This window comes from Mauremys reevesii, linkage group 26 (genome assembly GCF_016161935.1).
Source record: "Mauremys reevesii isolate NIE-2019 linkage group 26, ASM1616193v1, whole genome shotgun sequence".
In the NCBI taxonomy this organism is placed as follows: Eukaryota; Metazoa; Chordata; order Testudines; family Geoemydidae; genus Mauremys; species Mauremys reevesii.
In genome coordinates, this window is record NC_052648.1 from 9,426,753 (window position 1) to 9,440,550 (window position 13,798).

The 13,798-nt window shown below is 50.3% G+C and overlaps 1 protein-coding gene across 4 annotated transcripts; it reads left to right on the forward strand.

Moving 5' to 3' along the window:
- The first annotated feature begins 598 nt into the window (after window positions 1–598).
- LOC120391846 (acidic leucine-rich nuclear phosphoprotein 32 family member B) lies at window positions 599–12,758 on the forward strand. 4 transcript variants are annotated; one of them, XM_039516025.1, is made up of 7 exons: window positions 599–747; window positions 6,946–7,095; window positions 8,828–8,950; window positions 9,481–9,682; window positions 10,070–10,188; window positions 10,728–10,764; window positions 12,325–12,758. In XM_039516025.1, the coding sequence occupies exons 1-7, from the start codon at window positions 694–696 to the stop codon at window positions 12,411–12,413; spliced, it is 774 nt and encodes a 257-aa protein (XP_039371959.1). In that variant the 5' UTR covers window positions 599–693; the 3' UTR covers window positions 12,414–12,758. The 4 variants fall into 4 exon arrangements, with proteins under 4 accessions (XP_039371959.1, XP_039371958.1, XP_039371960.1 ...); XM_039516024.1 differs by having other exon boundaries at window positions 10,073–10,188; window positions 10,728–10,773; XM_039516026.1 differs by having other exon boundaries at window positions 10,073–10,188.
- The last annotated feature ends 1,040 nt before the right edge of the window (window positions 12,759–13,798 follow it).

Below are 13,798 nucleotides of genomic sequence, written 5' to 3' on the forward strand. Positions count from 1 at the left end.
GCCAGCAGGGGTGCCGCGGGCGGGTGGCCCGGGCGGCGGCGCAGGGCGGTCCCGGCCAGCAGGGGGCGCCGCAGGGCGGGAGGCCCGAGGTGGCGCAGGGCGGTCCCGGCCAGCAGGGGCGCCGCAGGGTGGGAGGCCCGAGGTGGCGCAGGGCGGTCCCGGCTGGCAGGGGCGCCGCAGGGCGGGAGGCCCAAGGTGGCGGCGCAGGGCGGGTCCCGGCCGGCAGGGGCGCCGGGGCGGGTGGGCCGGGTGGCGGCTCAGTGGCTGGTCCCGCCGGCAGGGGCGCCGCAGGGCGGGAGGCCCAAGGTGGCGCAGGGCGGATCCCGGCCGGCAGGGGCGCCGCAGGGCGGGAGGCCCAAGGTGGCGCAGGGCGGGTCCCGGCCGGCAGGGGGCGCCGCAGGGCGGGAGGCCCGAGGTGGCGCAGGGCGGTCCCGGCCGGCAGGGGCGCCGCAGGGTGGGTGGGCCGGGGTGGCGGCGCAGGAGAGTCCCGGCCGGCAGGGGCGCCGCAGGGCGGGCGGCCCGGGGCGGCGGCGCAGGGCGGGTCCCGGCCGGCAGGGGGCGCTGCCCCGTAGGTTCCCCCTTTGTTGCCTTTGGCGCCTTCCTCTATATAAGCGGCTCGGCGGCGGCGGCGCGCTCCTGGCTCGGGCGGCGGCGCGGGGCGGCGGGTCTGAGGTGCGCGGCCGGCGGCGCAGGATGGAGATGGAGAAGCGGCTCACGCTGGAGCTGCGGAACAAGAAGCCGGCGGAGGTGAGCGGGGCCGCCCCCGACACGTGTCCCCGGGCGCGGGGCCGCCTGGCCGGCGGCTGCCGTGTGGGGCGGGGAGCCCCCTCAGGGCGGTTTGGGGGGGCAGTTGGGGGCGGGGGGTCAGGAGTCCCCCGGCCGGGCGGGGGCAGTTGCGGGGGCAGGAGAGGCCCCGGCCGGGCGGAGGCGCAGTTGGGGGCGGGGGCAGGAGAGGCCCCGGCCGGGCGGGGGGGCAGTTGCAGGGGGCAGGAGAGGCCCCGGCCGGGCGGGGGCAGTTGGGGGCGGGGCAGGAGAGGCCCCGGCCGGGCGGGGGCAGTTGGGGGCGGGGGCAGGAGGCCCCGGCCGGGCGGGGGGGCAGTTGCAGGGGGCAGGGAGGCCCCGGCCGGCGGGGCAGTTGGGAGCGGGGGCAGGAAAAGGCTCCTGCCCCGGTTAGGCCCGCGGGCTGCCTGTCCCGGTCCCGCGGGGAGGACGCTCGTGCCGGTGCGTGGCGCGGCGCGGGGGTGCGGGCGGGTGTCGCCGGTCCCGGGCTCGGGGCGCCCACGGCGGAGCCGGCCCGGCTGCTGGGGCCCGGCGGGCGGCCCCGCTCCGGGGCGGTGGCGGCGGCGAGTCGGGGCCCGGCGGGCTTGGCGGCGGGTTTCCCGCGGGCGCCTGGCGAGCGGCCTGTGCTGGGGTGCGGGGACGGAGCCGAGCGGCGCACGTGTGCGCAGGGGCCGGGGCTTGTCCCAGCGCTGCAGGGCCGGGCGGGCCGTGGGGCTCGGGGCTTTGCTCCAGAAAATCGAGACGGCGAAGCCTCCTCAGCGGGGGAAGCGGCAGCTCGGGGGAGGGAGATGAGCCGCTTTCCAGCCGGAGCGGATGGTGTGCGGGGCCCATCCGCCGTGGCAGGGAACTCGTGTTCATGGCTATTGAAATGCAGATCCTGTTAACATGGCCGAAGCGTGACTTGCCTGAAGCCCTAACCGTGCCCGCTGGAGATCAGCGGGACCTTCTCAGACTTCAGCCCGCCTTTCAGTCCCCCCGATCGGTCTCGTGTACCCCGGGTTTGGTCCTAAAAATACAAAGTGCCCCAGCACACCAGTACTGAAAAATTGCTCTTCTAATTTGGATCATATAGGTGTAAATACAATATTTATATTCCAATTGATTTTATATTTCAGGGTATAGTACATAGAGTAGTATAAACAAGTCATTGTATGAACTTTTAGTTTGTACTTCGCTAGTGCTTTTTATGTAGCCTGTTGTAAAACTAGGCAAATATTTAGATGTGTTGATGGACCCCCTGGAAGACCTCAGTGTACCTCTGCTCTAGAGCATGGTTTTTTTAAATCGTTTGTAAAACTTGCATCTGGTGGCCCCTGCCCAAACCCATGATGTTTAACCGTGTTCTCTCCTGGACAGTGTTGCCTTTTTAATTTACCTCAACAGGTTACTTGCCAGTGAGGATGGGCCCCTGAAACACACGTGTGGCACTCAGACATGTTCGATCTATCCTCAGAGAAGGCTCCATATGTCTCTTGCCCCAGAATTTGGTGTTACTGGGTTAAAAATTAGCCCAGGGCTTTTGTCATTTTTTTTAACTGGTATTTATTCCTTGTGCTGTGACTGGCCTTTCCCCACTCAGTGTAGCTGTGCACAGAGCTCTTCTATTTGAGAGCTTTATTCAATAAACTGTCTCCTCGCTTTTCTCCACATCACCCACATGAATAATCCTGTTGAGTCTCTGGCGCACTTCAGCATGTCATCACTGCTTTGCATCCTCCCTGTTACCCTTCATGGCCTTTCCTAACTGCACCATGCATGGCACCTGGCTCCTCTGATGCTTTGATGCCCCCTGTAGTATTTATTTCAGGCCTCCTGCCCTGTTCAGAGTTTGTGGTGAGTGTTGGCTGGTTTCATGGACTGCTTGTGAAAATAATATACCAGATGTCTTATGACATCAAAAATGGATTCCACTGATGCTTGGCAGGGGCAGTTCCTGGTCTCTGAATCAGGGATTTGGCTTTGAAGCTTGCCCAGGCTAATACAACCCTTTTCTTTCTTCCATTCCCTCCCCTAATTGTTTGCATGTGGTTCAAGTGGGCACTTTTTTGAGTTACTAGAAGTTGGGACTATTGTCACCAATGACTTTTTCTAGGTTAGGAATAAAAACCCCTTTCTTCAGGCTAGGAGTCGGCTCAACTTGATTGTGTCTACATTGGTGTTCAGTGGGGTTTTCAGTTAACACTTGATTAGGTTTTTAACTGCTAAAATGGAGCTAATGGTATTGAACTGGCTGCATTTTTAGTGGGGTTTTCAATACAGTTAAGTTAGCACTATTGAGCAAACTCATTTCTGGTACGGGGGTATGACACCCTTTGTGCTAGTCTAGATGAGGGCCAAGGTGGCTTATCACTGGTAAGTGGATGATTGGCTCCTCAAACCTGGCTTTTGTGGGGTTTCTTAGCTGTTTCACTACCTTGTAAAAATGCTGTCGAGCATTGGGAGTAGTATGGGAGTGGGGGTTCAGAGAGAACTGGTGAAGGAATGGAGTAGATCCATGCTCCAGTGTGACGGCTGAGACCCCAGACTTGGTTTTGTTAATACCATGGGCTTCTTGCAATTCTTAAAATAAAAACATGTTCATGAAATAAAGTGGAGCCAGTATTTTGCTAGGTTTATCCCTGCACTACAGTGATTGCAATGTCAGGATTGCAGCATTGGGCTAACATACGGGCAGAAGAAAGGACAAGTGACTGTTCAGTCTTTCACTGAGCAAAAGGAGTGAAATGTAAACAATAAAGCAGCAGCATAGATAGGACACATTAGCGACTGTCCCATTATTTGTGTTGTGGCAGCTCCCAGGAGCTCCAGTCATGAACCAGGATTCCACTGTGCTAGGTGTAGTACAAAAATCATTATTGGTACAGTCTCAGCAGCGGTATTGTCATGGCCAGGAATTGCAGGTGAGCGTGCAGGAGGTTTTGGAAGGAACTGGAGAGCGAACAAGACTCTGGCAGCTGAAGGGCTGTGTTTGTAGGCTTCTGGAGAAAGAAGAATGAAAACATTGATGGCCTTTAAAGCACTGGAGGGTATTGAAGTCACTGGGACTCAGTGCAGTAGAGAGCTAGGCAAATCTGCCTTGATGGTGGAACTACTGAGACTGAGTTCAGCTGGCGAGGAATCATTTGAAATTCCCTAGTTGGTCCCTGGTAAAAAGAGTGGAACAACCTGACCTGCCTGTTGATCTGCAGGAATTCCTGGTGATGTAACCTGCAATTTGGAAGGGACTTACGGCCTGTTTGAAATCTAGTCTGATTCTCTGCTAGGTTTCCCTATGTTTGGCCAGCCTGTAGGCACTGTGGCTCCCTTCTGGCTAGTCTCAGACCCAGTTCTCTAGAGAGCAGCAGGAGGCTGCTAAACTGTTTCCCCAGTGCTCATTGGGGGCACTTAACTTGAATTTCCCCTGTACTCTTCCCCCATCTTGTAATGATGCTCCGCTCTGATCCTCTGCTGTAGCCGCCCCAATTCTAGTTGGTTTTTGTCCAGGTGTTGGGCTTGCGGCTACACCTTGCAGTAGTAATAGGAGTGGAGCTGAGTTTCCAGGCTACCGAAAGGAGTACAGGGGTTCCTGCTGCTCAGCTTACCACCTGAACCCCCAGGGTTGTGAAAATGAACTTTCTCATGTCGAAGGTTGAAGAGGGGATGTCCTGCCCAGTATCCAAGCCCTAGGGATCAAGAGCTGACCCTCTCCCCCACCTCCGCTTGAGATACTTCTAGGTTATGTGATTCTTCCCTGTCTGGAATTGGGACAGCTGAAAAATTCACCTTGTGAACTGGGGAAAAGTCAAGCTAGCAGAACAGGGCTTGCTGCTATTACTGTTCTCTACCTAGTGCAAATGAGTTCATGGGGAAAGGAATAAAGAACTCTAACCTTCCTCCCTCGTCTTCCCCAAATGTAACTGAATATGTTGGGGGTGAGAAGGGAGCTGTTCCTATGTGTTTCTTAATATAGGGAAATGTGAAGGCATAAGGTGGACATTGAGTGCTGTGACTGGGTAGGAGAGATCCTTGCTGTTGGTCTCAAGATGAAATTGCCCTACAAAACTGAGTCCTCCTGCAGTGGGAGGAGTTAAATCTCTTGGGGATGGCTGGTGCAACAGGATATGGGAGGGTCAGCATAAAGAATGGGGGATCTCTGGTAATGCCTGATCTCTGGGGAGAGGAGTTGATCTGTATTGCTTTGAGTAACTTCTCCCTTTTCTGTAGTCAGTTGCCTTGGCTGTTCTTTCCAACCAGCTGGTTGGCTGATCTTTTGCCTTGCAGAGCTATTGGTGGCTAGCACCTCCTTAGCCAAGCAAGGAATGCTGCTCCCGCCTTCTGGTGGGGCCAGTTCAACTGCATTGTTGCTGGAGTGCTTAGACAACACAGCTGACTAGCTGAATCTTGAGCATTGGACTCCTGCATCCTTCAGAAGTGCTTTGTCCTTCATGCCTGGGTTCATGGGTGCTGGCTTGACTTGCTATAAATACCAGGCTTTGCTTATAACAAGGCTTCCCTCTTACTTAGGGACAACCTTGCAGTCTAGGTGACATTTATGTAGGGAGATAAGGTCTTGCTCTTTGGCAAGCCAGAGGAATGGTGTGGATCAACTTTAAATAAGGCTAGGAACATAAGGACAATTGTGGGCATTAAATAGGACCTGACTAGGGCTAGACAAAATGCTTTCTAGATGGTGGGGTGGCAGAGGAGGCAGTAATAGCAGGAACTGGAGTATAAAACTTAAAACCAACTGCAGGGTACCCTGGGTCTCTTACAAACTGAGTATTTTTTTTACATTTTGCAGCACGTTAGTCATTCATAGTCACTCATTACTCAGTGTTGCAAGCAAAAAGAAACTAAAGTATGTGAAGTGGCAAAGAGGGTGGGTTGTGCTTGCTGCTTGACTCTAAGAAACTCTTCCCACTACCAATTTTAAAGTTTCTTTAGAAGTGGTTAATGTGCCTGTTAAGAAACTGTCTTTAAATGTGGGGTTAATGTGATCATTCTAAAATGGGTTAAACAGTTTTTCTGGTCAATGTGAACCAAGCAAAACACCTTCAAAGCAACTTTCTGATTGTTGGTTGGTCCACCCAAAAGCTGTAGTTGCTACAGAGGAGGTGGGATTCAAAGGATGAGTTTGGAGAGCGTCTGTAGTTTTTTAGCCAAGGATGTGACTTTTGGCCTGCTTTGAAGAACATGCAGGACAAGAGCCCATTTTGGAAATTGAGCCTGTAACAACTGCTGTTGGAGTACTGGGACTGAACCCTGCTCGTTTCTGGGGTTCTTGTCATGCATGTTTGCCTATCTGACAAGTCGTCAGAAGCAGCATGTGTGGCTGTGGGATGCATTTGCATCAATTGAAAGGAGTGGATTATTTTACTGTGGTAAATACTGAGTGTATATGAGGTCTGGGTGCGAGCTGGCCATCTTACAAACTTCGTTTAAAAAAAAAAAAGTCAGGGCAGAGGAATTGTCATATACCCTGCTGGCTGGGGACTAGTGCATAAAGTAGATGGAGAGTATGGCCGTTGAGCCGGGCTGGAAATGCTACTTTAAAAGATTTTCCAGCGTAAGGGGGAAATCCAGATGAATGGAAAGATGGGACCCAAAGGGGATTAGTAACTGGATAAAACCTTGTAGTTTCAAATCTGGGTGAAAATAATTGCCATAGGAAAGCTCTTTGATGCCTTATATGAAATGAGTTGAGATATTTCAGTTCAGCTCAGTTTTGATGCCCTTGTTAACATTCACTGCTCAGATGCCACAAATTACCTGGGCCACAGAGACTGAACCTTTTTTAGAGATGATCTTGCCATATCTTGGTGACATGGCATAGTGGCAGTGATGTTTATCACGGCCTGTACTTGAACTGGGGGTAGGACTGTGGTATCTAGGGACTGTCAGTCTGGCATCTTGTACCCATGCTAAGGTAAACTTGGTTTACAAATAGTGGATTACTTGCATACACCCTTAGCAGGGTGGGTGAGAGGGGTTTATTTGGTATTGGTGCCTTAGACCGGTGCATAATGCTTCAATCTTACATTGGTCCCACTCAGGAGCTTGATCTTAATGGGTTAATTTGGTAGGTTAATACAAATTGATTTTTTAGAGCTGAGAGACTCCAGCAGTTGTAAGTGACAATGATGGCTCCTTGTGCCAGCTCCTGAGTGTTTCTCCTTCCTTCTCTAGGTGAAGGAGCTGGTGCTGGATAACTGCCGCTCGGACGATGGGAAGATCGTCGGCCTTTCCTCGGACTTTGAAAATCTGGAGTTCCTCAGCATGATCAACGTCAACCTGCTGTCTGTCTCCAATCTCCCCAAGCTCAACAAGCTCCGCAAGGTAAACTAAGGGGTGGTGCCAGTCGGATGTGAGGCTGAAGCCCTACCATGAGTCTTCTGGCAAATGGGGCAGTAGCGGCTGGCATTAGAGCTGAGCTGTCCTTATAGCGATTACTCCATCCCCTTGTATAGCTGTCCTCAAACTAGAGACCACTTCTGAGGATCTTGTCCTCGTCCCTCAGCCTCCCCCATCATAGGGGCATCATGCTGCTTGGTGCTGCAGTTACCTTACTACTTTGAAGTGCTGAGCAAAAATCTTTTTCCAAATTGAAGTATGTTAAATAAATATTTCTTAAAAAGCAGGGAAGGCCTGAAGCCTAAATTAATCTCCCTCTAGCCCATATGCGTGGACCACACTAGAAAAATTCTGTTGCTGGTCCCTGGGTGCTAATAGCTGGCTTGGCACCAGTTCAGAAGCCCAGGGGTCGTCTTCATCTCAGGCTTTCATGGTGGTTTCTCAACTCTTGCTGTCCTCAGCGTGTCCCTCTCTACACCTGCGGCTAACCTAGCATGGGAACTTGTTGCTGACACCTGTTGTGGGTGCTGCCTTACATCACTCAGCAGTAGAGGGAAGGGGCCTGAGCCTCTCAGGTGCTGCTTTGCTGCACATAATGTTTATATGGGGGTTAATCAAATAGATGTGGGAGCAGTAACCAAGCAGAATGACTGTACAGTCTCATTTAACCATTTAATAATCTTCAGTCCTCCCTTTAGAGTTTGAAGATGCTATGTCTGATGGCGATCACCCTATGTGCATGTGACCCCAATTTGCTGGAAAGCGCTGTGCTCTTAGCAGATGCCTGTGACTCTGATCCCAGAGCAACACTGCCTTTGGAGCTTACCTCATTGTGCATGGCTGGCTATGCTAGCTTCTTTCTGAAAATTTCCACCACTGCAGACGCCTCTGGAGTGGCTGCATGTGGTAGGGTGGAGTGAGTTCCAGGGTGGCTGCTGGCATTTTAAGCATTACCATATTTTCTGTGAAACAATGGTTGAAATGCAGGCAGCTGCCTGGAGTCTTGTCTGCAGTAGCCCTGCCACCAGTGGAGATGCCGCAGTGTGAAATCTTCTGGAAGAAAGGATCAGTGTAACCAAGGTTGTAAAGATCCTTGGCCATTTCATATCACTGACCTTGTGCTCTGACTGGTGTAAACATGCCCCTTGTAGCTGAAGTGTTAGTGATTTCCCCCCCCACGTCAGGCATGTAGGAGAGTGGAGGAGTAAACCTCACATTATTGCTTTTAACTTGGATTTTTTGGCACTGCTTCTTAACTTGAGGGATTGTTACTAGTGTTCCATGTATGGCCTTGAGTGGGTTCAATAGAGCTCCCCCCTGACATGATCATTCTGCTGTTTGTGTTAGGGAGGGGAGGGTGTCAGAACTGTATTGGAAAACTGCCCAAATCCCCTGTCCTGATTCTTTATTTCCCTCCCTTTCCAAACAGTAAATATTCCGGGGGAGGAAAGGGGCTCATGTTTGCCTGCTGTGGGTTACATAATGAAGTTAAAATGGATTCTTAATCTGCAATTTATAGGTAGCAAGTTCTAGTGGTTAGAGAACGGGATTGGGAGTCTGGACCAGAACACAGGAGTCCATGCTCTGACTCACTTTGTGGCCTTAGAGAGTCCTTGACTTAGGTGAATAACATTCCCATTTTGCAGATGGGAGTGTTATTCACCAATGTCAAGACTTGAGAACCTCTATAGCAGTGCATCTAAATATTTCCTGGCAGCTGGAGCTGAGCGATAACCGGATCTCCGGTGGCCTTGAAGTTCTAGCGGAGAGGACCCCTAACCTGACCCACTTGAATCTAAGTGGCAACAAGATCAAGGACATCAACACCCTGGAGCCCCTGGTGAGTGAAAGGCCCTGTGCATGGATCTAACTGATAGAGGCTGTTTCCTTTGGGCGTCATGTGGGTGCAGCTGAAGTCAAACAGTCTTGATAACGGTTCCAACAGCACTTCATGGTTCTAATGTGAACTGACGAGTTGCCCAATATGTGGCTGGGCTCCTCTGTCGGGAAAACCAGCAGCCAGTTGCTAAAGGAACGTGAAATTGGGCTGGATGAGCAAAACTGTGGATGTAGTGTGCTCAGTGTCCACCTGGGAAAGGACTCCTAAGGGTTCAGGCAGTGTTTGAGGTAGGTGGCACCTGGGTGTCATGGCGATGACTTGCTTGGCCCCTCATGGGGGTGTCTGACATCAGTCCTAGGTTTTCTAGGGGGCACATATTACAAAAAATAGTATGCATGAAAGAGTTACTTTACTATAGGTCAGGTAGTAAACTCCCTGCTCCAGGCACATCCTAATGTCTCCCTCATCCCTTTGCTCATAGCAAGTTTACCAGAACGGTCTCCTAATGGCCTAACAATTAATCTTTGCAGAAGAAACTGCCAAATCTGCATAGCCTGGACCTCTTCAACTGCGAGGTGACAATGCTGATCAACTACCGGGAGAGCATGTTTGCCCTTCTGCCCCAGCTCACCTACTTGGATGGGTTTGATGCTGATGACCAGGAAGCCCCTGACTCGGACCCTGAAGCAGATGGTGATGGGCTGGATGATGAATATGATGAGAACGGAGAAGGTAAAGGGGGCTTGGAGTGGTTCTCTGTAATTGCCTCCCACCTATTTCACTAGCCACCCCCCACCGACCACCTCAGTAGTGGTGTGAACTCCTTGCCAAAGTCTAATCTTACTTTGGTAATCCCATCTCCCCCAGGCATGAACTGGAAAACCAAACTTGATTTAAACCAGCTGGGCTTGTCAGTTGACATACCTCCCATGCATAGGTCTGTTCTGTGGGTACAGGGCTTTACCTAATGCCAGTGGGGCTGTTCTGGGTTAGTTGCTTTTTATGAGTTGGCACATCTGTGCCAAAAACTGTCTGGCTGTATTTCCTGGTTCCTTGTCCCTGGTGTGTTGCTTTGAGCACATTGGTGGGGAACCCACTCATCTACCTTTGTTGTGGTAGAAGGTGAGGAAGAGGATGATGATGAGGAAGATGAGTTGGATGAGGAAGTCATTGATGACGAAGAGGAGGATGAAGATGATCTGGAAGGTGAAGAGGAAGAAGATGGAGTCGATGATGAGGTGAGGTTATTCTTGTTGGCTTGACATCAGTGTGAGCCTTTGGGGCTGCCTGTCAGTAAATACTTCATCTGTACCCTTGCTGATGAAAATCAGTCCTTCTGAGAAACTTTGTAATCTGGTCAAGTATGCTGTATCCTTGCCTGAGGCTAGTCTCATTCAAGAAAAGAGCTTCCTAGGTAGTCAGCTGCTCTGGGAAGCGATGCCTGGATTCCTAATGCTGTAGGTAGGGATGGTATGAGGGTGGAAACACCTTGCTGTGTTTCCAGGCGGCATTACAATTTCTCTTTGTGCCCACAAGTTCCTGTCCCTGTGGGATGAAGGATGAGGAAGGGGAGCAGGCATCAGGGTGCAAGGAGGGGGGCTAATTTTGTTACTTGGCCATTTTGAGTTCCTGTGCTGCCAGAGGGCTATGTCCTCTTGAAGTCACACTTGAAGAGACCATGAATGATTGGAGTGGAAAAGGAATTAGATCTCTAGTCACTGGATCTTGGTCCTTGTACAAACACAGATTCTTATTTTTATTTTTTTTTTAACTCAAGGAGGAAGAGGATGAGGAGGATGAAGATGACGATGAAGGTGAGGAGGGTGAGTAGATCTAATTCTCCTAATTAAGATGCAGCACTCACAAAGGTAGCATTAACCATCCACTACTCTGATGCGAACAGTCACTGTCTCCTTTTGGGGCCTGAGCAATAGAACTAAGCACTTTTATCTTTTATGGCAAGGAAGTCTTGCTCCTGTCACCACTGAACCAGGACACTGCCCCATAGCGAAATAAAATGTTAAGTATTGAGGTTGGGAAACAAAGCACACAAGTCAGGAAATTCAAAGTTAGGGCTTCCACTCTACTACCCAGTGCATCCTGTGTGTGCCATGGGAGTGTATTAGTTGCACTAAACATCAGTCCCAAACTGCACATACGGTGGTGTTGTGGTCAGTCTAGCATTAGGAACACTAACTTTTGAGTTTCCTTAACTGAGTTTTTCCAGCCATAATGCTGCGCTGATTTTTGCATTTGATTTGCACATTTAAGGGAAAAGACCTGGTATGTCTTTAACTGCAGGTGCTAGTTGTTTTAAACCACTATTGGGCGGTGAGATCTGAGTGTGCTAATGTAAACATGCTGAGTGAACATTCAGTGCAGCTAACTCAGACTAAATCCCTCTCAGGTAGAATCCATTTTCCTTCCTCCATGAGCTCTATAAAACAAGCCATGTTTTGTAGCTTCCAGCCTCAGATCCTTGAGTCCCTGTTTCTTTTGCGACTTACGGAGAAATGGCTGACCTGACTTTGCACACTTACCAAAATAAGACTGCTTTGAACTGAGACCAACCATGAATCTACAGCCCAAGAGAAACTGGTTAACACTAGAACTACATTATACCACCATCCCAAGACATTTAAAACAGTCAGTATTAATAGGTTGTCAATTGCTAAAAAGCTGATCAGGGAGATTGGCAAAATATCCCAGTTCTGTGTAATTCAATATAATACTCTGGAAGGAGGAGAGGCTCTAATGGAAGCTCTGCTGTGTTAGCATTTTTATAAAGTGCTTGTTCTAGGAACTGTGGTTTCTTTTAGACTGTAGCTGGGGTCTCACGTCACTCTAGGCAACAAAGCACTGGGCATCTCCTTTCTAACGTTGACGTAAGTTCCCTAGATAGTTGAAGACTGGATCTGGATGGGCTTGCATATAGTTGATTAAAATATTTGTAAGGGTATTTATAGGAAAATGGAGGTTGGCATAACTCTTGAATGACAAATCTCCAAGAATAAGCTTGGCAGAGAGTCTCAAAAGTGGTGATTTTAGGTGCCTCCGGTTTTGGGTGCCCAATTTCACACCTTGAGAAAAAGGACATTTAGAGTTCAGGTGCCCACAGTATCTAAAATTTGGGCCCTCTGAAGTATCTCAAGAGCACCAAAAAGCACTCGTCACTGGAAAATCTTGCCCAAGGCTTTTGCTTGGTTGCCACGTAAAATGGAACAGTGGGTGGGACTCCATCCAACAGCTGCTGTGATTCTAGTTCATACTTGTTCCCCTGCAAGATGTGTAGCTTAAATAGCCTATGAAGAATGAGATCAAATGCTGTTCTGCAAGACTGCGAATAGAATTTAATTCTTCCTCCTTCCCTGCAGACCTTCCACAGGGAGAGAAGAGAAAACGAGATCTAGAGGATGAGGGAGAGGAAGATCCAGAAGATGAAGAGGATGAGGAGGATGACTGATAATCCTAGCGAGCCAATCAGTTTTACGGACTATGACTGTGCTTGTCCTAACCTCCCCATTGTGTCCATGTGAGACTGTAAATCCCCCTCTCCTGGCCCCTCCCCCTTTTGTATGGCTGCAGTGTCCACAATATATTTTTTTAAGATGTAGAATACAGTAGGCGTTCAGGGGAATCTTTCCATACAAGCCTCACTTTCTCACAAGTATTTTATGACCAAAGGCTTTCTCCGTTCTGTGGTTTGCGCAGCATTTTGCAAAAAAAAAGTTCTCCTCCTAGAGTATCTTATGTCTGAAATCAGCCTTATCACATGGGACCGAGAGCTCCAACAACCCTTTGCCATCCCACATGACCACAAGAGGCGAATGAACGCTCACCGCCCCAGCATGCCTATCCTCAGCTCAGCATTTGAAGAAGCTGCGAGCATTCTGCGCAGCGGATGCAAACTCTGCTTGTGTAAGTGGACTCTGAAAGCAAACAGTCACCCAAGGTGAACTGAAATAACAGTTGTGTGATAGTTGGAGATGCTTGAAGATACTCTAGTGATTGGGGGTGGGGGGGGGAAAGGGCTTGGGTCCCTGAGAGAATCTGCTCTTTGCTGCATCTCAGACCTGTTAGGAGGAACTTTGCAGTAGCCTCGTCTCTTGCTTTCCTATTTCTTTTATAAACTGGAATTTTTTTACCCATTAGCCACTTCTTTGTAGCTTTCAGTTCTTGGATGTCTGCAAAGTAATTATGGTTGGCAGCTGTGAATGTCTTCACTTGCCATAAGGAGGCTTTCTCCACCCTCTGCCAACCTACACCTTCAAGGAAGAATAGGAAACATCAGGCAAGGGGATACTGCACTGCTACCAAACTGCATTTTTCACTGTACAGAACACACTCTAACCATTATTACTGTGATACACCTAACTCGGCATTCACCGGGAGACCGTGGTAGCCTAAATATTCTCAGGGTCCTTCTGGCTAGCCAGTAACAGCTCTCAACGGTGGCCTCAGTTACTAGCCTGGTGCATGTACACCTCCCCTTTTCCTTTTCAGAGTGGTGAGAAGTCCCGCTCGTTCCCATTTATGCACTATGTGCTGTGACGGCTGTCTCTTCCCTTTCACTCCCAGCCCGTAGGAGTGGAGCCACTGCTTCTCTGACCTGTTGGAGGCATTTTTTTAGAACAGGGAGGTGGAATCCTGCCAAGTGCAACAAGGGATTTCTGACCTGTGTTCACATGATACATCTGTTAGTTTCTAAGGAGAGCTTTGGCTCCATGGAATCAAAGGGCATTAACCAACCCTTCAGTATTGAGTGCCTAGTGATCTCTGCTCAGATAGGTTGGTGAGAGCGGGGGAGAGCAACTACCTTTTAACCAGGTTTATGGGGGTGTTCCCTGA